The following is a 23,456-nucleotide window of genomic DNA, read 5'->3' as shown; positions in this document are numbered from 1 at the left end:
CCTAACATTTTTCTGGGTTCAGTGAAACAATAATACATATACCTCACATTGCCTATAGTTCTGTGTATATGTGAAAGTAGAACTGGGTCCTTAAAATGTGTACTCTTCAGAGTTAAAACAACGAGGAGGCTTTGTGGCACCTTAGAGAATGACAAATTTATTTGGGCATAAGCTTCCGTGGGTTAAAACTCACTTCATCAAATCACCTGATTTGATAGGGATAAACAGTATGGGTGTATATAATATAAAAAACATACTTCATTCTCCCTGTGGACTCAAGAATATCAAAGTATTTTAAAAAATCAGACCGATCTTACCAAAACATTATTAAGAAAGAGCTAGTTTTTAATTACTGTTAAAATGTATAAATAAGTAACTACGTTTTAAGTCCAATATTATACTTGGTGCTGTACAAGACACAAAATACAGTCAGTCTGCCCCAAAGAGCTTACAATCTAAACAAGACAGACATAGACTGGACAGGACTGTTAAGTATGGAAGAAGGAAAGACTAAATAGCTATTTTCTTGAGTTAGGTGGAAATGAGTCTTTTGTAAGATGTGATTTTTGCCCATGTTTATGATTTGAGTTTTGTCCATGTTATATTGTAATAAACAATTTTGTAGTTCCAGTGAGGCGTGGTTCAGGTGCTTGGCTACAAGCCCAGAAGTCATGGTTTTGAGTCTTGCTTGATACAATGCTACTTCCAGTCCACCCAGCTGTAAGTGGGTACCCGATCCATTGGGTTGGGGAATGAAAGGCAGTTGGATGTGGTGCTAGCTACATAACTCCCTTGTGTACCACTGGATATGGAAACTGATGTGCCTTAACCTTGTCAGCCCAATGACCTAAATACAGCTTCCGGAGGACTTTGAGGTTTTTTTGTTTTGTTTTTCTTTAATTTTTAATAATTCTAGTTTTCCAGGTTGTGGTCTCTTCCCACTTATATTCTCCCTTGGAAAATATCTTTTTATGTCTCAGGCTATCCATTCTCACATGATTTCCTCTTCTACCTCTCCTTCACTTGGCCTGGTCTACAGGAGGAAATTGTACTGACTTTAACTAAAATGGTTTCTAAATTATTTTAACTCCTTTTAAATTGTTAAAACAGATTTAGTTAAATCAGTACAATTTTCTTTCATAGACAAGGTAGTTGCCTCTGTCCCTACTACTTAAGGCTGTTCTTTGTAGTGTTTTTGTTCAGATTTAATTTCCTCTTTCTACCTGATCCTTGGGCTCAATTAACCATTAGCTCCAGGTCTCCAACAGGGCTGGCCTTTCCCCATTCCTGTCTTGTCTGAATAATCTCATTCATTTTCACTCTTGACAAAAATGCCTTTTTGATAGCAAGAAAATCAACTGAAACGCCAATATTTTTATTTTCAGTTATCGGAATTACAAAATGACTGAGATCAAACCTGTCAAAACTCAGCCTGCAAAGTAAAATTGCACCTGAAGTTAATGACTGAGAATAGTCTAATTCTAGAAGAGCAAAGAGAGGACCACTTTTCACCAACTTGGGACTGCTAGAGAAAGACCTGAGATCCCCAGACTTGGAAGAAAGGAGACTTAGTTATTGATAGTAGCACAATGTACGCAAGAGCAAATGGTACAAAGTTGCCACACAGATCACATTGCTAATTCTAGAATGACTTTGTTTCAGATTTTAAGGAAGGGCCTTTATATTCTAACTTCTGACAATATAAATTGTACAGTATTTTAGTACAAGACAAATAGCAGCAGCCCAGTAAGGTATAGAGGATTGCAGGGTTGAACAATACAAATTATTAGAAAGGTATATTTTTAGTATCTTGATCATGCCTTTAATATGTAGTTTTCTAATATACACGTTAAAATGATGTTATATTGTTAAACTCAGCAGCTCTTCTTTAGTTAACTGAATCTTGCTTTTGGAAAATCAAATTTGATATCCACCATAATATAGTGAGGAAGGGAAAGCAAGTTATTTGATATTGATCAGAAGAGCAAGTTTACCTAACCACTTAGAAAATATCAGTTATTAAAATAACTAACCAAAGTAAAAATCACACGCACATGATTTTAGAAGGCCTAATATGGAAAATATTTATAATTTCTTTTTAGAGAAAAATATGGGTGTAGCCAATTACATTGTTTCAGAGAATAGAAATATGAAACACCAAAATATAACCAGACAAATGTATTTTATATTCATGTGAAGAAAACTTGGAAAATGAATTATTTTATTTGAGCACGGTCCAAAAATAGAAGAATGTGTTGTGGTCCTTGCCTGAAATTAAACTGAACATGGAGAATTCAGTTCATGGCACCATTTCAGCAAAACACTTAAATTACATGGGTAATCTGACTACACACATGCTTAAGGTTAGGCATATGTTTAAATGGTTTGTGGAATAGAGACTATATAATCAGTCAGTTTAAAGGCCAATCTAGAATTCTGTCCTCACTCATGTGCAACCAAAACTGAATTCAAATAAATGGGGGAAATAAGTCTATAATTTGATCCAAAAGGAGGATTTAAAAATGCTCTACTCGTCCCTGCCTTATCTATTCAGAGACAAGTTATGTTATGCCTGAGTGAATTTTTTTAGAAGGGAAGTTGTTAAACAGTTTGTATACAAAGACATAATGCAGGTGCCCCTTTTGTATTATGAATTATTTTGAACAGCTTTAAGCCTGCATTAGTTTTTTCAGTAGAAACTTTAAATTTGTCCCTATCCTCCCTGCTACAGGTTTTTCAGATTTTCAAAGTTTAAAAAACGAAATCAGTGTGGCTCCCAAGCTGTCAACTATCAGTATCCACAGGGTTTTGGTGAGGGAAGAGATAAGTTGGCATGAAGGTGAGGAAGAAAAGCACTCTTCCTGGTCAACTACATTCATCCTTTTCAAAATGGAAAAATTAGGACACTTTACTTTAAAGGGCAGGTTGGGAGAAAACAGTACATATCTTTCTAGGATTTCTTTATTGTTTGTTCCCAGTCTCAGTCACTTCTCTATCTTCTCCATACCTTAATTCACTTACAACCTCAATTCCTTCCACTCATGCAAAACCCAGTCAACCCAACGTGTACACCTTCTGGGACAGGTGCCCCCCTAAACCTCTTGCTCTTGACCACCAACCCCCTCCAGGCTCAGAACCCTTTTTGCTTCCACCCAACCTTGAGATTTGGAAATCATTCCCCAGGATCAGAACCCTTTCTCTTCCACCCGAATTTGCTGCCTTTAGAGTCTGAAATCTCCTGACCCCTCTTCCTAAAATCAGACTCAGAAGAACCCTTCACTCACACCTGGATCCCACTCCCTCTCACCAAGCCTCCCATAGTTCAGAGTCACTTCTCTTCCTCCCATCCATGTTTTACCTAGAGAACAAGGAGCTGAGACAGCAGACACAAACTGGTTGGATGAAGCTGGGAATATTGCAGGGGTTATAATCTGTTTTGAAGGGGCTAATTTGAATTACCATCACAGAAGCCTATATTCCCTGCTCTGCACTTGCCCCCTTTGCTGCCAGCAGCCTACTTGCTGCTAGGCATCCTGTTAGGGCTTCAGGCCTGCCAATTATCACACATCTTGCATGAAACTATGCCTATGGCAGCCCGGTCATGTCTCGCCACAGATCCCCTCAAATGTCACTCTATAGAATTTTCAGCATTTTTTTCTATGGGCCATCAGTTGTCACTGTGACAGAGGAACTGCAGGCAGCAAAATGCTATCTCTTCCACTGGTGCTGCTCCTAACCCCCTGTATAGATAGTGCTATGTTGGTGGGAGACCTTCTCCAGTTGACATAACTAGTGTCTCTCATGGAGGTGGATTAACTACGCCAACAGGAGAGCATCTTCACTTAAGCGCTGCAGCGGCGCCAGTGCAGCATTTTAAGTGTAGACCTGCCATAGGTAAGAGTGTGGGGAGCAGGACTGGCAGCAGAGGATGACAGGGAGAAACAGAAGGGGATAGGGCTTAAGTAGGGGAAGCCATTCTGTGTTCTCCTAACCTCCCAGAAGAAACCTTCCCCAGGTTCAATCCCTCAACCCCCTCCTAGCAACTTCACATCCTCTCCAGCCCAAACTCTCTCCAGCACTAGCTCTCCTGACCCTCACCACACTGGCTCCCATGCCCTGCCACCTTCTTGTGAGGTGCAGGTTTCTGCTCTTTTCGCCCCCAACCCTTCCTGGGAGGAAGGTGGGTGAGGGAAATGAAGTGTAGGAAAATTCCCTGTGTAGGAAATAGTGACACGTTTGCACTAAGGAGAAATATTGCATGCCCCCCATGATGTGCAGTGTCACAACATTTTACATAAGCGCAGGAGTAGATGGCCTTGCTGTGGCCAGCCCGACGAGGAAAAGGGCCAGCTGTCATTGTAGGTCAAGGAAACCGCAGCACCTGCCAAAGAGGGGCGTGAAACAGTGCTAGCAGTTAGTTCTCTGTGGGCAGCAGGTGGCACAGCACCCTGTAGTACAGCAGCAGCCATGCAGTGTATTGTGGCAGTAGTGCCTACAGTGTGGCTGACAGCTGGGACCGTAGTGAGGAGTCATAGCCCCGCTCTTCAACAGAGAGGGTAACTGCTAAGAGGCTGCCTCATTTTCCCTCTGTCCTGTGCCGTGAGGGAGGCGGGAATCTGGCAGGAAAGGCTAGGGAGGCGCAGTTAGAGAGGATGGGAAGCAGCACGGCGGGAGAGGTACAACTCGTGGGGACAAGAGGGAGGGTCAGAGCGAAGCACGTGCCTGGTCACAGAGGCAGCTGTGGCACTTCCTGATTCTCTGAGGGGAGTTGTTGGGTTAGTGTTAAGGGGGCCGTGTCCGTGGCGTTGTTGCTGTGATTGTCCCGGCCCAGGGGCGGATACAGCAGGGCACCCGGGGGCGGTGCATCGCCTTTCCCCTGGGAATTCATGGGGCGGGGGGGGGGGCGAGTAGCCTCCCTCCTGTTAGGCTGCTGGCCTGATTTCTCCCTCCCAGCCTGAGGCGAATCCAGCGCCTCCTCACTGGACTGGCGGGGTGGGGGAAGGGCCTCGGGGCTCCCTCTTGCTGCGCGCGAGCCGCAACCGTTAACTCTCAACGCCCCATCTCGCCGCGCGCGCACCCCCGGCCCGGCCACTCAGCACAGCTGCCGCCGGGGCCTGTGACACACAGCGGCCCCGCCCGCACCGTGTCCTGGGAGGGGGCGTGGCCGCGCCCCTGCCCCATCCAATCGGAGACGCGGGGGGGGGGATATCCTGCTGTCGGACACCCCCTCCGCCAGAGGTGCCCCTTCAAAATAACCTGGCGAGGCCGGGGCTGGCGTGTGTGAGCGGGACAGGGCAGGGGGCGGCTTGTACCGCCGGGGCTGCACAGCAATAAGGGGGGTCCCGGTGGGCGCCGCGGGATGTTCCCAGCAGCCCTGCAGGGATAGCGGGAGCGCAGCAGCCCCCTCAGGCAGCCGGAGAGAAGCCGCCGCTGCCGCAGCCCCTTCTCGTGGGAAGGGGCTGTCGCCTGTCCCCTCGCCCCGGCTGCCTGCGGCTGCGGGAGCCCGCGGGGATGACGCTGAGCGAGAAGCTGGAGACGCAGGGAGTTGCGGGCGCTCCCGACGCGTCTGCTACCCTCTTGCCCTGGCCGGCGCTGCGGGAGCAGCAGGGCGCCCAGGCGGCGGCCGGGGAGCCGAGGCAAGAGGACCGAGAGGGGTGTCCAGGCGGCCAGTCCGCTCTGCTGATGGCGGGTGCCCCGGAGGAGCAGCACGGGGCCGAGCCCCCCGAGGGCGGCTGGGGCTGGGTGGTGATGCTGGCCGCCATGTGGTGCAACGGTGCGGTGTTCGGCATCCAGAACTCGTGCGGCGTCCTCTTCGTCTCCATGCTGAGCGAGTTCGGCTCGCAGGACGACAAGCAGATGGTGTTCAAGACAGGTGAGTGGGGAAGCCCCCCCCCCCACGCCGCTTCCCTCTGTCCCACTGCTGTGCCCCGTCCTCGCTCCGCCCTGCCACCCCTACACGCGAACCCCTGTGTGCACGTGAGACGTCTCTGGCAGTCCCCAGGCTATGTGATGGTTAGGGACCACCTATGTGAGAATCAGTATCTGCTGGTGGGTCTGGCTACAGTGTTTAAGAGCAAAAAAACTTCTTTCTTTAAAGTGTTGTAAAAACCTTGCCTGGGCAGGATAAGGTAAAAGTGCAACTTGCCCTGTCCACACTAGGATTTTATAACATAGAATAATTCATAGAATGTCAGGCTTGGAAGGGACCTCAGGAGGTCATCTAGTCCAACCCCCTGTTCAAAGCAGGGCCAATCCCCAGACAGATTTTCCCCCCAGATCACTAAATAGCTCCCTTAAGGATTGAGCATGCAATGCTGGATTTGGCAGGCCAATGCTCAAACCACTGAGCTATCCCTTCGCACATTATAAACAACACACCTTTTCCTTAGTGGAGACATAGAGACCTAATTTGGCAATTTCAATGTCCAAAAATAGTATTCCTTTGAAACAACAGGGAGCAAAATCTTCCATCTTCAGAGGGAGAGAGATTGTAACTTCTGTCCTTGCTCTAGAAAATTAGCCTTGGGAAAGGAGGTATCTGTGTGAGAGGCAGCAGGGAGAAAATTGCTGGAGGAAGGTGTAGGTATTATAATCTAGACACTTGTACTTATCTTTTTTGGAGTTTTTTTGCATTAGGAAAAAATCTATTTAAAATTGTGCTTAGGTGACTGTTATAATTATTTCCCTTACCCTGGCTGATCTAGCAGTGGCAAAACCAACTGATAAATGAATCCAAAACAGTGTATAGCAGTATTTGAAGTATTTTGAGGTTAGGCTTAGGCCTTATCTATACTGCAGGCACTACAGTGGCATAGCTACCAGAAGTAGTTTTTGGTTTTTTTTTCCCCCGCCCCCCATGTAGGAACACCAATCTAGCATTTTTCCAAGATCCATCAGAATTTCCCAAGCAATGACAGCTAGGTCAACAGAAGCATTCTTTCCTGAAACTCGCTGTGTCTGCACCCAGGGTTGGGTTGGCATAGCTATGGTTCTCAGGAGGTATAGATTTTTCACAACCCTGGGTGTCATAGCTTTTTCAACCTACATTTTAGGTGTGTAGACCAGGCATCAGAGGTTGTGATGAATTTTTTCAAAAATTTAAATCATGTACCTGATATTGGACTCTGAGATATGCATGATTTTCATATGCAGGCTTACTGTCATATAGTGAATATTCCTAAAATCCCAAAGGCAAACTTAATTTTAGTAAACACTGAAGAAATGCTAGTGTCAGACACCTCCAATCACATTCTTTCTTAAATCTGCTGTTACTAAACTGAAATGCTCTATATAGAAATACGTGCTTTAAAAAATACTTGAAAGAATAATTGCTTCAAATGAATGTTGGGTTCCTGAGGAATCTGAGTGCTATAACATCACAAGCTGAACACACACAGTCTTCTATTCTATTCCCACGTAATGAAATCTGTGGTTGTTTTTTGGAATGTCATGACCAGCGTTGTTACCCTGCCTTACTAAAATAAGTTTTAGCTAATGTAGTAAGAGTCCCACTGAGGAGCAAGTCCTCCAGAATATTCTTGCTGTGTAGAGAGGCCACATGTATCTCTGACTGAAAGAACTGGCAGTGGTCTGGATCTCTTGACTTTAGGATTATTTGGGACCAAACTGGGATGGAGGGAGAGAGACACTTGTATACCCTCCCTTTCAATTTTTTTGTTCCTGACTTAAGCATTTAAAAGAAGAAAGCTTTGTGCTAAAACTCATTTGCCTCATTTTTCTTAGCATAGTCTGAAGTGAGTAGGAAAGGCTTGGGGAGTCCAATTAGAAAAGTAGTGAAATGTGAGTTTTAGAATTGAAGCCTAGCCTCCTATTTCTCAGGCCAGCGGTAGTAGGGTGTGAAAATAGGAAGAATTTTGGATATCAAGATATAACTACACAATGGAGACTATACCAGGATATCCCCTTACGCTGGTATGTCTACACTGCAGTTAGACACCTGCTGCTAGCCTGTACCAGCTGACTGGGGCTTGCAGTGCTTGGGCTGTAGGGTGGTTTAATTGCAGTGTAGATGTTTAGGCTTGGGCTGCAGTCCAGGGCTCTGGGACCTTCCCACCTTACAGGGTCCTAGAGCCAAGGCTCCAGCCCAAGCCCAAATGTCTATACCAGGGGTAGGCAACCTATGGCATGGGTGCTGAAGGCGGCACGCAAGCTGATTTTCAGTGGCACTCACACTGCCGGGGTCCTGCCACCGGTCCGGGGGGCTCTGCATTTTAATTTAATTTTAAATGAAGCTTCTTAAACATTTTAAAAACCTTATTTACTTTACATACAACAATAGTTTAGTTATATATTATAGACTTATAGAAAGAGACCTTCTAAAAACATTAAAATGTATTACTGGCACACAAAACCGTAAATTGGAGTGAATAAATGAAGACTCGGCATGCCACTTCTGAAAGGTTACCAAGTCCTGGTCTATACCATAGTTAAACAGAGCCTGAGCCCTGTGAGCCCAAGCCATTTGGCATGGGCCAGCCCACAGATTTTTTTTTTTAATTGCCATGTAGATGCAGTCTACGCAGAGGGAAGACTTTTTTTGTTTGTTTGGTGTAGGAATACCACTTCCCCCAAACAGTGGTAGCTACATCAGCAGAAGCCTTCTTCCTTCAGAATAGCAGTGTCTACACTGGATATTAGGTCAGCATAACTAGATTGGTCAGGGATGTGGTTTTTTTCCCCCCACCCCTCATCACGTAGCTGTGTTGACCTAACATTTAAGTGTAGGCCTGGCCTCAGAGGAAGTCAGCACAACCAAGCTGATGCAGCATCCAGATTGCCGTAGAAGGGAATTGGAGTCAGGAAAGGCAGACTCCAATGTGTGTTTAAAAGACAGCTTGGGAAAGGGGAAGGGTAACCAAAGAATAAAAATAGTTCCCCTTTTAAAGGGCTGGAGAAAACTTAGGGTATGTCTACACTACAAGAGTAGTTCGATTCAACTTAAGTCGAATTTGTGGAATCGACCTTACAAAGTCGAATTTGTGTGTCCACACTAAGGACACTAATTCGACTTTGTGAGTCCACACTAATGGGGCAAGCGTCGACTTTGGAAGCGGTGCACTGTGGGCAGCTATCCCACAGTTCCCGCAGTCCCCGCTGCCCATTGGAATGCTGGGTAGAGCCCCCAATGCCTGCTGGGGGGAAAAATGTGTCGAGGGTGGTTTTGGGTAACTGTCATAATTGAACCGTCACTCCCACCCTCCCTCCCTGAAAGCGCCGGCGGGCAATCTGTTCGCGCACTTTTCTGGTCAGTGACAGCGCGGACGCCACAGCACTGTGAGCATGGAGCCCGCTGCAGTTATGGCCGTTGTCAACTCCTCGCACCTTATCGTCCACCTCTTCCACAGTCAGCTGCTGAGAAATCGGGCCACTTTTCAATGGTGCTGCAAGCACTGGTGGACCATAGGGGACGTTTTACCAACATCAACATCGGGTGGCCGGGCAAGGTTCATGACGCACGTGTTTTCAGGAACTCTGGTCTGTTTAGATGCCTGCAGGAAGGTAGTTTCTTCCCGGACCACAAAATAACTGTTGGGGATGTGCAGATGTCTATAGTGATCCTCGGGGACCCAGCCTACCCGCTAATGCCCTGCCTCATGAAGCCCTATACAGGCGCCTTGGACACTGACAAGGAACTCTTCAACTACCGGCTGAGCAAGTGCAGAATGGTGGTGGAGTGTGCTTTCGGACGTCTCAAGGGGAGATGGCGAAGCTTACTGACTGCCTCGGATCTCAGCGAAACCAATATCCCCATTGTTATTGCAGCTTGCTGTGTGCTCCACAATCTCTGTGAGAGCAAGGGGGAGACCTTTATGGCGGGATGGGAGGTTGAGGCAAATCGCCTGGCTGCTGATTACGCTCAGCCTGACACCCGTGCGATTAGAAGAGCCCAGCGGGAAACGCTGTGCATCCGGGAGGCTTTGAAACCTAGGTTCCTCAGCGAGCAGCGTGACCTGTCTCTGTTCAGTTTCTTTACAGAGAAGCTGAACCTGCCCCTATTTCTTTAACCAGTTACTGTTGACTATTCTCTGCAGTTACATAGCCTGTTCACCCCGTTTCCCCCACTTCCAACACACGTGTAAAAATAAAATACATGTTCCATTGTTACTTAACAAAGGTTTCTTTATTAATGACTTTGCGTTAAAGGGTTGAAACTGGGACGCAGACTGTGCTGGGTAGGGTGTGCGGTGATGTAAAGACCGCCTCTAAACTCGAGGAATGACAGGCTCCCACTCCTAGAGCGGTCCGCAGTGCCGGACTGGTTGTTTCAACGGAGCCTGCCATCCCTCCTTTTTGGGACTCTGTGTGCGGGGACTATGTGACCTTGTGGCGGAGGAGGACGGATACAGATTCCTCTGCTGCGTGGCTCTGTGGTCCAGGACAAGGACCGCCGCATAAGATCTGTAAACGCCCTCCCCCGCTACATAGTCATGTACCCCCCACCCACACAGAACCTTAAAACCACCTCCCATATCGACCAGGGTGCCTACTGACTGCACTGTGTGTGTGTGACCTGCTGCTGATCCTGCTCCCGTGTCTGTACCCTGGTAAAGGTCACTGTCCTATGCAATTACCAACCCCCTTCCCCACCCCTCCCTTCAAACACAGTCTTCTGTAACAAAACATGAGGGAAACAGTAATTAACAGCAAAGTATTTTTAATAATTAACTAGACAGTTAGGGGATGAAACTGGGATTGGGGCTTGGGTGAGTCAGCAAGGGAAGGACTTCTCAAAATTTAGGGTATGAGAGCTTTTGGGTACTTGAGCACTCTGCTGGGGTGCAGTGACAGTTTTCACGGCCCCTGGCGCCCCTCCTTCTGGTTATTTTGGGTGAGGGGGGTATGGGACTTTGTGGCGGGGGAGGGCGGTTGCAGATACACTGCAGGGGGGCTCTGTCCTCCTGCCTGCGGTCCTGCAGAACATGCACAAGGCGCCGGAGCGTGTCCGTTTGCTCCCTCATTAGTCCAAGCAGCGTTTGAGTCGCCTGCTTGTCTTCCTCACGCCACCTCTCTTCCCGTTCACTGTGTGAGCGCTGGTACAGAGAGAGGGTCTCCCTCCACTGGCTCTGCTGGTCCGCCTCGGCTCGGGAGCAGCCCATAAGTTCAGCGACCATCTCGTCCCGTGTCTTTTTCTTTCGCCGCCTAATCTTTGCCAGCCTCTGTGAGGGGGATGCTGTGGCAGGTCTGGAGACAGTCGAAGCTGTGTGATGGGAAAAAGGGAGTGAATTCCTTGCAAAGATACATTTCTGCGAACAATGAACACAGTCTAGTCTGTGTCTGTGAACAAGACCATGCACAGCACCTGTCTCGTGTGCACTCCTGCTCCAGGCAATCCGGAAAGCATAAACTCTGCCCCTGTTCCACCCCATCGCAGTCTCCCCCGACCCTTGGAATTCTGGGTTGAGATCCCAGTGCCCGATGGGTCAAAAATCATTGTCGCGGGTGGTTCTGGGTAAATGTCGTCAGTCACTCCTTCCTCCAGGAAAGCAACGGCAGACAATCATTTCGAGCCTGTTTTCCCTGGATTACCCTGGCAGACGCCATAGCGTGGCAACCATGGAGCCTGTTTTGCCTTTTGTCACTGTCACCGTATGTGTACTAGATGCCGCGGACAGAGGCGATTCAGCAGCGCTACACAGCAGCATTCATTTGCTTTTGCATGACAGCAGAGATGGTTATCAGCCATATTGTACCATCTACCATGCTATTGTAAATTGGCAATGTGATGACGGTTACCAGTCCTACTGCACTATACCTTCTGCTGCTGTCATAGGTGCCCCTGGCCGAGATCAGCCGGGGGCGCAAAAGACAAAACTGGGAATGACTCCCCGAGTCAATCCCTCCCTTATGGTATCTAAAAATAGAAACAGTCCCGCCTAGAATATGGGGCAAGTGTACTAGGGTTTTAGTGTATCAGAGAACTAGAGAGCACAGCCACTCCTTGTCAGATCATGCAGGAATGATGAGCTGCATGCCATTCACAGGGGGTGCCCCTGCAACAACCCCACCTGTTGCTTCCCTCCTCCCCCAGCCTTCCTGGGCTACCGTTGTAGTGTCCACCCATTTGTGTGCTGAAGTAATAAAGAATGCAGGAATAAGAAACAGTGACTTGTTAGTGAAATGAAATGAGGGGAAGGCAGCCTCCAGCTGCTATGATAGTCCAGACAGGACATTAAGCAGTGTGGGGGAGAGGAGACCAGCATCCTGCTGCTATGATAGTCCAGGCAGTACAGAATCTTTTCTTTACACATGAAGGGCAGGGGCTGATGGAGCTCAGCCCCCTGTTGCTATGATGAAGACGGTTAGCAGGCCGTCTACTTATGGGCTGATGACGAGGATGGATAGCAGTCCTACTGCACTACACCATCTGCCATAAGGCTGATGATGAGGACGGATACCAGTCATATTGTACCATCAGCCACCCATGAGGCGGGGGGTGGGGAGGATGCTACAGTACAGTGCCGCAGCATCGCGTCTACCAGCAGCATTCAGTACACATAGGGGACATTTAAAAGAGTCAAGAGACAATTTTTTTTCCTTTTCCTTCTCGGGGTGGGAGATGGAGGTACATTGACGAGCTATGCCCTGAACCACCGCGGACAATGTGTTTGACCATACAGGTATTAGGAGCTCAGCCAAGAATGCAAATGCTTTTCGGAGACTGCAGGAACTGTGGGATAGCTTGCGTCCTCAGTCCCCCCCCCCCCTCCATGAGCGTCCATTCGATTCTTTGGCTTTCCGTTACGCTTGTCACGCAGCAGCGTGCTGAGTCTCTGCTACGCCATCTGTCTGGAGATTTTTTTAAAAATACTTTGGACCAGGCGTAACATTACAGTAATTCCCCTAATTAGATGCAGGAGTCGCCGAGCGAGATCACCCTGAGGAGGGTCACTGAAGGAGATAGAGAGCGCATGCTGCGTGAAAGCCAGCACAAACCAGGGGCCTATGCTGCCATGCTCGTGGAGGCAATGCTCCCAGAATACCTCATGAAAGCCTGACGTGGAAAAGTGTGCTACCACGGAGCACCCAATAAGGCAGCTCTCCCCAGGAACCTCCTGCGGAGGCTTTTCGATTACCTCCAGGAGAGCTTCGTGGAGATCTCCCAGAAGGATTTCTGTTCTATCCCCATATATATAGACCTCCTTTTCACATAGTTCAGATTCCTGTTACATTAATAATAAAAGTTTACATGTTTAAAGCACTTACTGACTGATCCTTCCCCTGATTCAGGGTCCGGGGTAACTGCTGGGGAGGGTTGGTAGGGGATCTCCGTGAGGGTGATGAAGAGATCCTGGCTGTCAGGGAAACCAGCATTGTAAGCGCTGTCGCCTGCTTCATCCTCCACAAACCATTCATCATCTTCCCCGTCCGCGAACATCGCAGAGGAACCGGCCGTCGACACTATCCCATCGTCGGAGTCCACGGTCACTGGTGGGGCAGTTGTGGCAGACCCACCGAGAATGGCGTGCAGTGCCTCGTAGAAGCGGCATGTCTGGGGCTGGGCTCCGGAGCGTCCGTTTGCCGCTTTGGTCCTCTGGTAGCCTTGTCTCAGGTCCTTGATTTTCACGTGTCACTGCGTTGCATCCCGGCTGTATCCTCTGTCTCTCATGGCTTTGGAGACCTTCTCGTAGGTCTTTGCATTCCGTTTTTTGGAGCGCAGCTCCGAAAGCACAGACTCCTCGCCCCACACGCCGATCAGATCCAAGACTTCCCGGTCAGTCCATGCTGGGGCCCTCTTTCTATTCAGAGATTGCATGGACTCCTCTGCTGGAGAGCTCTGCATCGTTGCCGGTGCTGCTGAGCTCGCCCCGATGTCCAACCAGGAAATGAGATTCAAACTGGCCAGACAGGAAAAGGAATTCAGATTTTCCCGGGGCTTTTCCTGTGTGGCTGGTCAGAACATCCAAGCTCGGACTGCTGTCCAGACCGTCAACAGAGTGGTGCACTGTGGGATAGCTCCCGGAGCTACTAAGGTCGATTTCCGTCCATACCTAGCCTAATTCGACATAGCCAGTCGAATTTGGCGCTACTCCCCTTGTCGGGGAGGAGTACAGAATTCGAACTAAAGAGCCCTCTAGGTCGAACTAATTAGCTTCCTGGTGTGGACGGGTGCACGGTTAAGTCGAATTAACGCTGCTAAATTTGACATAAACTCCTAGTGTAGACCAGGCCTTAGAATGCTCAGAGACTATGCAAATGTGTACAATATTTAATTATTCTGTGTAAGAGACTAGATAAAGTGTCATTCTAAGATAGCATTTAGAAGCTGAGCCTATGGGTAGGTCCTTATGGATTCTGTGGCATTTGCTATAGAATTCAGCGCTTCCCACAGAATTGTGCTCCAGAATCTCAACTCTTACTTTAAAAAAAAATATAAAAAAAAATCTAGCCCTTATAGTTTTGAAGATAACTTTGAGAATGTGAACTGTGCAACCCAGTGCCTGTTTGAGTCTGCAAAGAACTTGAAACAATGGTTCTAAGAGATGTGAACATCCCAAATCATCTCATTTGGATCCTCATGGACTCTGTGTGGCTGTAGAATCTAGCATTTTTCCAAGATCCATCAGAATTCAGCACTTTTGCTGCTATGGGGCACCCAACATTTTGTTTTGTCTCCCTGCCCTGCTGGGACATGGCAACAGCTGCTGCTTGCTCTGCACCTTTTCCCACAAAGGCGAATTAAATGGATTATAATGCTACCTTACATAGAACCAGGTAAGGGTGGTTGGGTGATGTATGTGTTAAGGAGCCAGAGCTTGAGTTTAGTTTGCAGCCAGGGACTGAAAGAAGCCAATAGTGCAGGCTGGCCAGCTAGGCTGCCTAGAGAATACAGCAGCAGCTGAGGCCTGAGGAGGTAAGAAGATAAACGGATTAACTTTTCCTCCAGAATTTAGGAGTCTTACTTGCAAAATTTTGTTCCATTGTGCCACAGGTTACATGCACCCTGCTTATAGGGATCAAGAACCTTTCTTAAAAGGACATTGTTAGACTTTACACTTCTGATTAAAAGTATGCTAGGTACATAATTTTCAAGTAATATCCATTGTTACTGTGATTTGAAAGATACTGGTGAAAGTCTTTCAGGGTTTTTTAGTATGCAGTGATTTTCATACAGTACTTTTGTTGTTTTCCTTGTATAATCAGTCATTTTCACCCTTTGTGTAAAGATCCTTTATAAACATCAGCGAGATACAGAAAAATATTATACATTTTCTTTTAAAAATAAATTCAGGGCATACTGTTTAAAGGACACTCTGTGAGAGGAATTTTACAAATACTATTCCATTTAAAAGTACAAGTTGATAGTATCCTTTAAAATGCTCTTTTAAAATAAATCCTTTTCTTCTTGGAAATTGCATGTCATCTGTATGTGAAATGGAAAATGGGAATGGTAATGGAGTTTGGAGGCTCTTAATGCTTAGTCTGTAGTTCAGATCTTTTGCAGATCTATATTGACAAAAAGCAATTATCTGATGGTGGTTGCTTGACATAAGTCAAAGGAGTGGAGGATACCAGTCCATCTTGCTTTATAAGAGAACACCATTTGGTGCCTGTGCTAACATTCATCATAGAGAGATTTGCAAGGTGAATTACCCAGTCACATCTAGATCTTGTCTACATTAGTGAAATTTGACATGCTAACCACTGTTGGAACCTGAAACATACCATGTATCTGCGCGGGTGTGCTGTACTTGCTCTGAAAAGACCAACAACGGTGACATCTGTCACCATGTTGATCAGCACTGGCAGGTTCAGTGCCAGCATAGACAGCAGTGATTGGCATAAGAGTTTCACTGATATAGTTAGTCTTTCCACGACCATCCACAGTATACTGGGCACTGCTTATGTAGCTCAGCTTGTCCATCTTCTGGTCCAAGGGCAAGATTTCTGAAATCCTTCACTTGTACAAATAGCTCTGCACACTCCCTAGATCTCAGTGTGCACTATTTATGAATAGTATTGACTTCTTTGCGTCTGCTGTATGTTAACAAGTCCACCTCAGAATATGTCTCGGAAGAAAACATTGTATAAGTGTGCTGCCAGCTGGCCTAAGGCAATGATCCAGGTGTTTGTGAATATCTACCTTAGGCAGTCTCTGTAAGCTGTAACATCCTGGTATATGGCTTTGTGTCTGAACAATTGCACACCTGTGGAGGCTGAGATAATGATGGACAACATCCAGTCCCTTGAAAATGGGCTGTTGAGGGACGAGCAGGATGGGGAGGAGAATTCTGTCTCCATTGCCTTCTCTGAACCTGGGGTCTAGTGATACCTGATGATCTGAAGAGGTCTTGGGATGACAGCAGAGACTTGCAGGCTGGAGAGGACAATGACTGTGGAGGCCAGGGGACATCTACACAAGGTAACTATTTCACTCATCAGAGCTGGTTTTGTATGTTAGGGGAACAGTTTTCTGGAATCTAATGAAGACTGGATGTCTCCTCTCCAGTAAAATTTGGCTTCAGTGCCACGGGTGCAAGGAGCAGGTCCTCTTTTTCAAATGCCAGAATATAGAAAATCTCAGGAGAATTGTGTTGTAACAGGTTATGTATTTGGCATACAGTCTGAGGCTGTGTATTACATTGTACCATTACGACTGTACCAGTAAGGCAGACCAGTGTACTCATACAGCTATCTGGTTTTATCGTACTGAAATTGTGTTTTAATTCTGCCTTTCTGCTTAATGTATGAAATAAAAGCATGCATATATGTGAGGATAAAATGGTTTCTCTACCACAGGAATTGGCTAGGAATCAAGGCTATGCCCAACCAGCAAATGCAGGAGAGCAATCCTATAAAGATAACTGTTAATCTTGGCATAATTTTTTTTCCCCTGTCACCTGTAATAATCTCAAAAAAAGTTTGGTTAAACAAGTTCAGTATCTCGTCAATCAAATTAGAGAGTAATGTTAACTCTCACCTGTGCTCACAGAGAAAATTGTCAAGTATCAGAGGGGTAGCTGTGTTAGTCTATATCTGTAAAAGGTGACAGAGTCCTGTGGCACCTTACAGACTAACAGACGTATTGGACATAAGCTTTCATGGGTGAATACCCACTTCGTCAGACAAATGTAGTGGAAATTTCCAGGGGCTGGTATAAAGATGCAGGCAAGAACCTGTCTAGAGATAACGATGTTAGTTCAATCAGAGAGGATGAGGCCCTCTTCTAGCAGTGTAGAGCCATGGGCCCAGGCCTGCCTCGCCTTCTACTGGGGACTCGGGCAGAGGGAGTCGCTGCGGGATCTCTGCTGGGCCGTGCTCACCTTCCTGGAGAAGCTGGACTGGAGCAGTTAGCAGAGTGAGTGGTGGGGGCCACCCTCTCCCTCCAGACTTGTGCCGCCATACAACTGATCAGCGCAAGCCTGGGAGGGAGGATGAATGCTGCGTGCTTGGGGAAGAGGTGGGGCCAGGGCGGGGATTTGGGGAGGGATCCAATGGGGGAAGGAGGAGGCGGGGCTGGGGGCAGGAGAGGGCAAGAGCCCCTCTGGGCTCCACCTGTGCTGGAGCGGAGGGAAAAATTGCTTGTTTGTCCAGTGTCCCAACCGAACATCGGTCGGGACATGGGACAAACAAGCAGATATCGGGGACAGTCCCGATAAAATTGGGACGTCTGGTCACCCTAACCCATGAAAGCTTATGCTCCAATATGTCTGTTAGTCTATAAGGTGCCACTGGACTCTTTGTTGCTTTTTAAAGAAATTTGTCTCTCTCCAGTTCTGGAGCATGTCTTCTGCAGTAATCATTGAAAGTAACTCATCTGCAAACTTGTCAACTGTACACCTGCTTGCTTGAATGGGTCTCTCCCTTTCCCTGTTAGAACTTGTATCACATAATTTCCACCCCCTACCATTTCCTGTTAACTTGCAACAAGTAATTCTCGTTTAGCCCATTGGTAGTGTGCATGTGTTCCAACCCAGCTCTGTATGCAGTTTTCCATCTCCTTCAAATCCTGTGCTTTGAGCTAATGTGAATTTTTGGAGACTTCAAGGGTTTCTTTACCATTTTGAATCACAGGACAAAATATCTTGTAATAAGGCACTGAAATTTGAAAGTAAATTATTTTTATTGTATTTCTTGGTATTCCAAGGACTGTCATAAAAAATCCAATATTTTTACTTTTTCCCTCATTTCAGAGACTACTTCTGCAACAAGGGTGTAAGTGGGAAATGCTGGCATGTTACACAGAAGGACTTGGGAGCACAAGTGACAGAGTATTTGACAAATTGAAGGACAAGGAGATGAGCCAAAAGATCTGTTCCTCAGCCTTCAGAGGGATGTGAAAAGACACTGACAGACTTTAAGTTCAAGGATGAAAATTCTACCATTTTTTAATGCCACAGCAGACCTAGGCATGCAAAGAAAGAATCCATTCAGGACTCCATATATCCTGATACAGTAATGGGGGAATGCAAGAGCTCTACTGTAAGGGGGTACATGCAACATCAAAGGCAGCTTGGTCAGTTAACCCATTCATAGGTCCCTGCACCTGTTCAGTATTCTTGGCACAGTGCTGTGATATAGGACAGGAGAAGCTCTTTTTGAACTGCACAATGTTCACCTGCCCTTTCCTGTAAGGCCCAAAACACTCCATTTCTGCCTATAAGATGGACATGAATTTAATGCCTCAGTAGGCCAGAAAACAGAATATAGTTGGTTTACTGTGGATGGCCTGCATGTTTAAGAGATAAATAATGCCAAATCAATTTTAAGTACAAGTGTACTTTTTTCTTTTTCCTTTTGAAGACAAAACTATTTCATTAATCCATTGCCTTCCTTAACCAAAACTATAAATTCAGAAAAATATTATAAAAAGAAAAGTACTCCTGTATCATGAGGTCAAAGCTTATGTGGGAAAACATATTTAGTAGCATAAAATGCATAATTAAATGTTACCTACATAGCTGCCTCAGTGCAGTCCATACCCCCACAATGTGTTCCGTGAAAGGGTTTAAGTGTGTTAAAACCATTGTCTTACCATTGTAACATCGTGGTTCACTGAGTAAGCTTGTATAAATTTATGGGAACAACCACCATAAACCCTTTTAACCATTTAATAAATACATAATGTAAAAACTTGTCTGTCTGACATTGACATTAAGGTAATGGAGTGGCTGATATGGGACTCAATTAATAATGAATTAAAGGAGGGTAATATAGTTAATGCCAATTACTATGGGTTCATGGAAAATAAGTCCTATCAAACTAACTTTTTGATGCCATTAAAAATTTGATTGATAAAGGTAATAGCATTGATCTAATCTATTTAGACTTCTGTCAGGTGTTTGACTTGGTGCTGCATAACATTTTAATTTAAACAAATTGAGATACAAAATTAACATGGCACACACTAATGGATTAAAAACTGGCTAACTGATCTGTCACAAAATGTCATTAACAGGGAATCATCATTGAACGAGTGCGTTTCTAGTGGGCCTGCAGGGATGATTCTTGGCTCTGCTATTTAACGTCTAACATACTTTTATTTGTGACCTGCAAGAATACTTAAAATAATCACTGATAAAGTTCCCAAATGACAAGCAATTTGGGGAGTGTTAAATCATCATCTCATTAACATTTTTTAGCCCCTTCTAATCAGGGGCGGCTCTAGAAATCGGGCTGCCCCAAGCAGCGCGGAGCGCTGCGCCGCCCTTCCCCGGTCCCGCGGCGGGTCCCCTCTTCCCGCGGCTCCGGTTGAGCTCCTGCCGGTATGCCTGCGGCAGGTCCACCGGAGCCCGGGACGAGCGGACCTGCCGCAGTCATGCCTGCGGGAGCTCAACCGGAGCCGCGGGAAGACGGGACCCGCCGCAGTCATGCCTGCGGCAGGTCCGCTCGTCCCGGGCTCCGGTGGACCTGCCGCAGGCATGCCGGCGGGAGCTCCACCGGAGCCAAATGCCGCCCCCCCGGGAAACGGCCGCCCCAAGCGCCTGCTTGGCGCGCTGGTGTCTAGAGCCGCCCCTGCTTCTAATTTTGCCATATCCTTCTAGACCTGATGTGATTAGTATTCTATTCCATGTAATGTTTTCTTCATGACATTCCTTATGCATCCTAATACCTTGTTTGCTTTTATTTTTTAAAATCACAGTGAGCAGAGATCTTCATTGAGCTGTCTGTAGTGAGGCTTAAGTGCATTTTATGAGCTGATAGCTAATTTAGAACCTTGTAAGCTGTATGAGCAGTTAAAATATCTTCCTCCTATGTGACTGACTTTGCATTTATCAATTATTTGTATTACTATAGTGCCTAGGAGCCCTAATAATTATTTCCATTTTCCAAATTCAGTTGGAGTGTGGAAAGTGAAGCAGAGAGAGCTAGCAACTTGTTAGACCTTGCATACTGTAGCAAATAACTGGCAAAATGGGGAATAGTGCTTTCTTGACACATCCTCATGCCAACCAAGCTCCCTCTGAGTTCCAGTGCCTAACCACTGTTGTAAATCACTATCTATGCTAATATCTATTTAATTATATATGAAGCAGCATATCAATACATCATATTCCATAAGTATTAAGGGTGTTTTTTCCACCATGTTATTTGCTGATCACCTTGGCCTTCTGTATGATCCCACAGAGGTGTGCTTTAACGCAGGATAAAATATTGACATCTGCAGAATACTCAAAACAACCTGGAGTCCTGAAACTTCCTTTTAGTATAATGCAGAAAGAATTAAAAACTACTATATACAGATTCACTAAATGATGACTGCAAAATACTATTCCTTACTATATACTTAGGAGGGAGGTAGGGAAGCTTGTCCATGAACTTTCTTATCTTTATCAGCAAACTATTAAGTATTAACTGTAATAAAAGGTAAATGAGTTTCTCACTACTACTTAATGCATTACATTGAACGTTAAGGGTCCAAACTGTACAAATAGAATGCATGCATTGACTGGCACAAATTCACTAAAATCTGACCCTTAACAGCACTATGAGGTACTATTGCAAACCCTGAGATGAGGAGAGCTATGTACCAGCAACTCCTGGTAAAGGTATTGAGCCCTCATGCTTCCCAGTGACTCAAGAGACGTTTAAAAAATGTAGAGGTGTAAAATTGTTGAGCTCTAATTGATAGACACTGAGGGAAGGCGCTTAATCTTTATGCTACAGTTACAAATGTCAACACATAACAATCTGATTTTGCATGTGTAGATTGGAGCAGTCTGTTATATCACTGGGCACAGCTGTGTTGTAATTGTAGTGCAGATGGGGATCCAAAATGATAAATATCTAAACAGGCTTCCAGTCTAGTACATTGTGCTAGTAATGTACCAAACTGGTAAGTTCAGCTGGCATTTTAAACTGTTGGATGAGGCTTACACACACCATATATATGTGTAATATATTTTTGGTGGGGGTGGAGAGAAGGAGATGGGGCACTCAAGTTGGCAATGTGATCCTCCTTCATTGGAAGTGTTGCCATTTTTCTTCAAAGCAAATAGGATTAGATCCAAGAAACTAAACAGCTGCAGTACATATTTTGGAAGGCCAGTAGGGAAAACCTATAATGGAGAGGCTTTAAAATTTCTTCTATTGAGCCATTTGAAGAGAGATCATACTTGGGGATGCCTTTAAAATTTTTGAAAATATTGTTTCTTCCAACTCCTAAAATCCAAATCATGAAACTTGGGTTCTCTTCTGTTTCATAGTGGACTTTTTTTTGTTTGTTGCTAAAGTAATGGCTTTGGCCCCTTATACTTTCCATTTTTAAGCGTGCACTCATGGGGATAGCTACTTTTGAAAGCATACCTAAAGATATTCAGTATATTTGCACAGGAAGCCTTTTTTCAGAATATAGAAGTGAATATCAGATAAGAGATTTTTTTCTTATTCTCAAACTAGAGTCTATTAAAGCTGTTTATATAATTAGGGCTTTAAAATCATCAGTGGAAAACTTAACACTGAACTCCAGAGTTAAAAGAAATTAAATCTCCATATTTATAATTTCTGTAACTACTGGATGCATGCAGTAGTTTGGAAAATTAAATCAGCCCTAAGAAGTTTTCTGGCGGCTTGATTAAAATGTATAAGCCTGAGATGTGTGTTTTTAATCCTATCAAAACAATCCTAATGCTCACAAATTGGAGTGCAGGTTGCCAACAACTTTATACCTCTGTGCTTTTTAAAATCTCAGACAAAGTACAGCAGTTTAATGAACCTATTTACTTTCACACAGTGAGATAGCTGACCCTTGAAAGGGGTGTGTGGGGGTGCAGAGTCAGCTAGCTGTAGTGGGAAGGGAGGGATAGGATACCATGTAGAAGACTGACAAGGGCAGTATTAGCCTGTGTATCCACAGTCAGTCTTACTCAGTATGCCTTTCCTCTGCTGTTTTTAGGATTTATTATTTATTTTTTAAACGCTGGCAACTGGCACATTGTACGCTGTTAATGCTACCCCTGAGATGCAGAATAGTTTTCTTTATATTTAAATGTATTCATAGCATGCCTCCTGAAATGTCCCTCATTTCAAGGGATATAATTAATCTTATTCTCAAAGTTACCAGTACTCGGCACAAACTTCTTGTCCTTGACTTTTCACTTCTAAAAATATTTACAACAGAAATAAGATTTAAAAGGCAGTTAGATACACTGAAGGAATGAGTCCCATGTCAGTGGGAGTTTCCTGCATGAATAACTTTTTTGTGTTCCTTGTCATGTGAAAAATTCAAAATACTTCACATTTGGGCCATAGTAGCAAACTAACATTTTACTTGGCTTTTAAGTAAATTTTAATGCATTTTGATTGAAACCTTTAATTTTTTCTTAATAAAAAGAAACCTGTTTCTGACTTTCTCTGAGGAAAATGGGTTTAATGTACTATGTCAACTCTGCTTGTTGTACCCCAAGACTTCGGCTTGTTTTCCAAGCTGATGCTATAGTGCAGTACTGAGGGACCCATAGATACCTAGTTAGCAGGAGTGATCAGTGCACACAATTCCTTCACAGAGATCCCATCCTTGCTGGTCTGGTACCAAGCTCAAAGTCTGATACTGTTTTTTCCATTTGATTGTCATTCATGATTTCAGTTTCTACTGTTTGTTGTAGATGTTAGTGATCACAAATGTTCTTTGACCTTTATGTGATTTCTGTATTGTGCAATTGTATAATATACACCCTAACTTATTACATTAAAAAAACTAGCAAAATCAATAGAGTGGGAGTAACTTGCTTATTCTTAAATCCTTTTAGCTGAACACACTTTCAGTAATTATCAAAATACCTTGAAGTAAATATTTGTTTGTAACTAAAACAATTTCAAAGGGTAATTCCTTGCTTCTAGAAGAATCTTCTTGAGAGAAGGAAAGCTATCCTCATTATAGGAATGCATAATGAGGTGAATTATATGGGGTATTTGCATGTCCCTTTGTGTAATTGGTTATGTCACAGTGCTTAAGATTCATATTGTAATTTGTATGTGGTTAAAACACATACATGCTA

At 45.2% G+C, this 23,456-nt stretch overlaps 1 protein-coding gene across 1 annotated transcript in view; it reads left to right on the top strand.

The window, feature by feature from the left end:
• Positions 1-5,201: 5,201 nt before the first annotated feature.
• The window catches only part of SLC16A10 (solute carrier family 16 member 10), a 185,913-nt gene continuing 167,658 nt past the window's right edge, over positions 5,202-23,456 (top strand). Inside the window, exon 1 of the mRNA XM_039532466.1 lies at positions 5,202-5,872. Coding sequence (XP_039388400.1) covers positions 5,512-5,872 — 361 coding nt within the window. The 5' untranslated portion in view covers positions 5,202-5,511. The remainder of the gene's footprint in view (positions 5,873-23,456) is intronic.

The sequence above is a fragment of the Mauremys reevesii genome, linkage group 3 (genome assembly GCF_016161935.1).
Source record: "Mauremys reevesii isolate NIE-2019 linkage group 3, ASM1616193v1, whole genome shotgun sequence".
Lineage (NCBI taxonomy): Eukaryota > Metazoa > Chordata > Testudines > Geoemydidae > Mauremys > Mauremys reevesii.
Note: the sequence above shows the minus strand (reverse complement) of the source record. Positions and strands in the feature narration are given on the sequence as shown.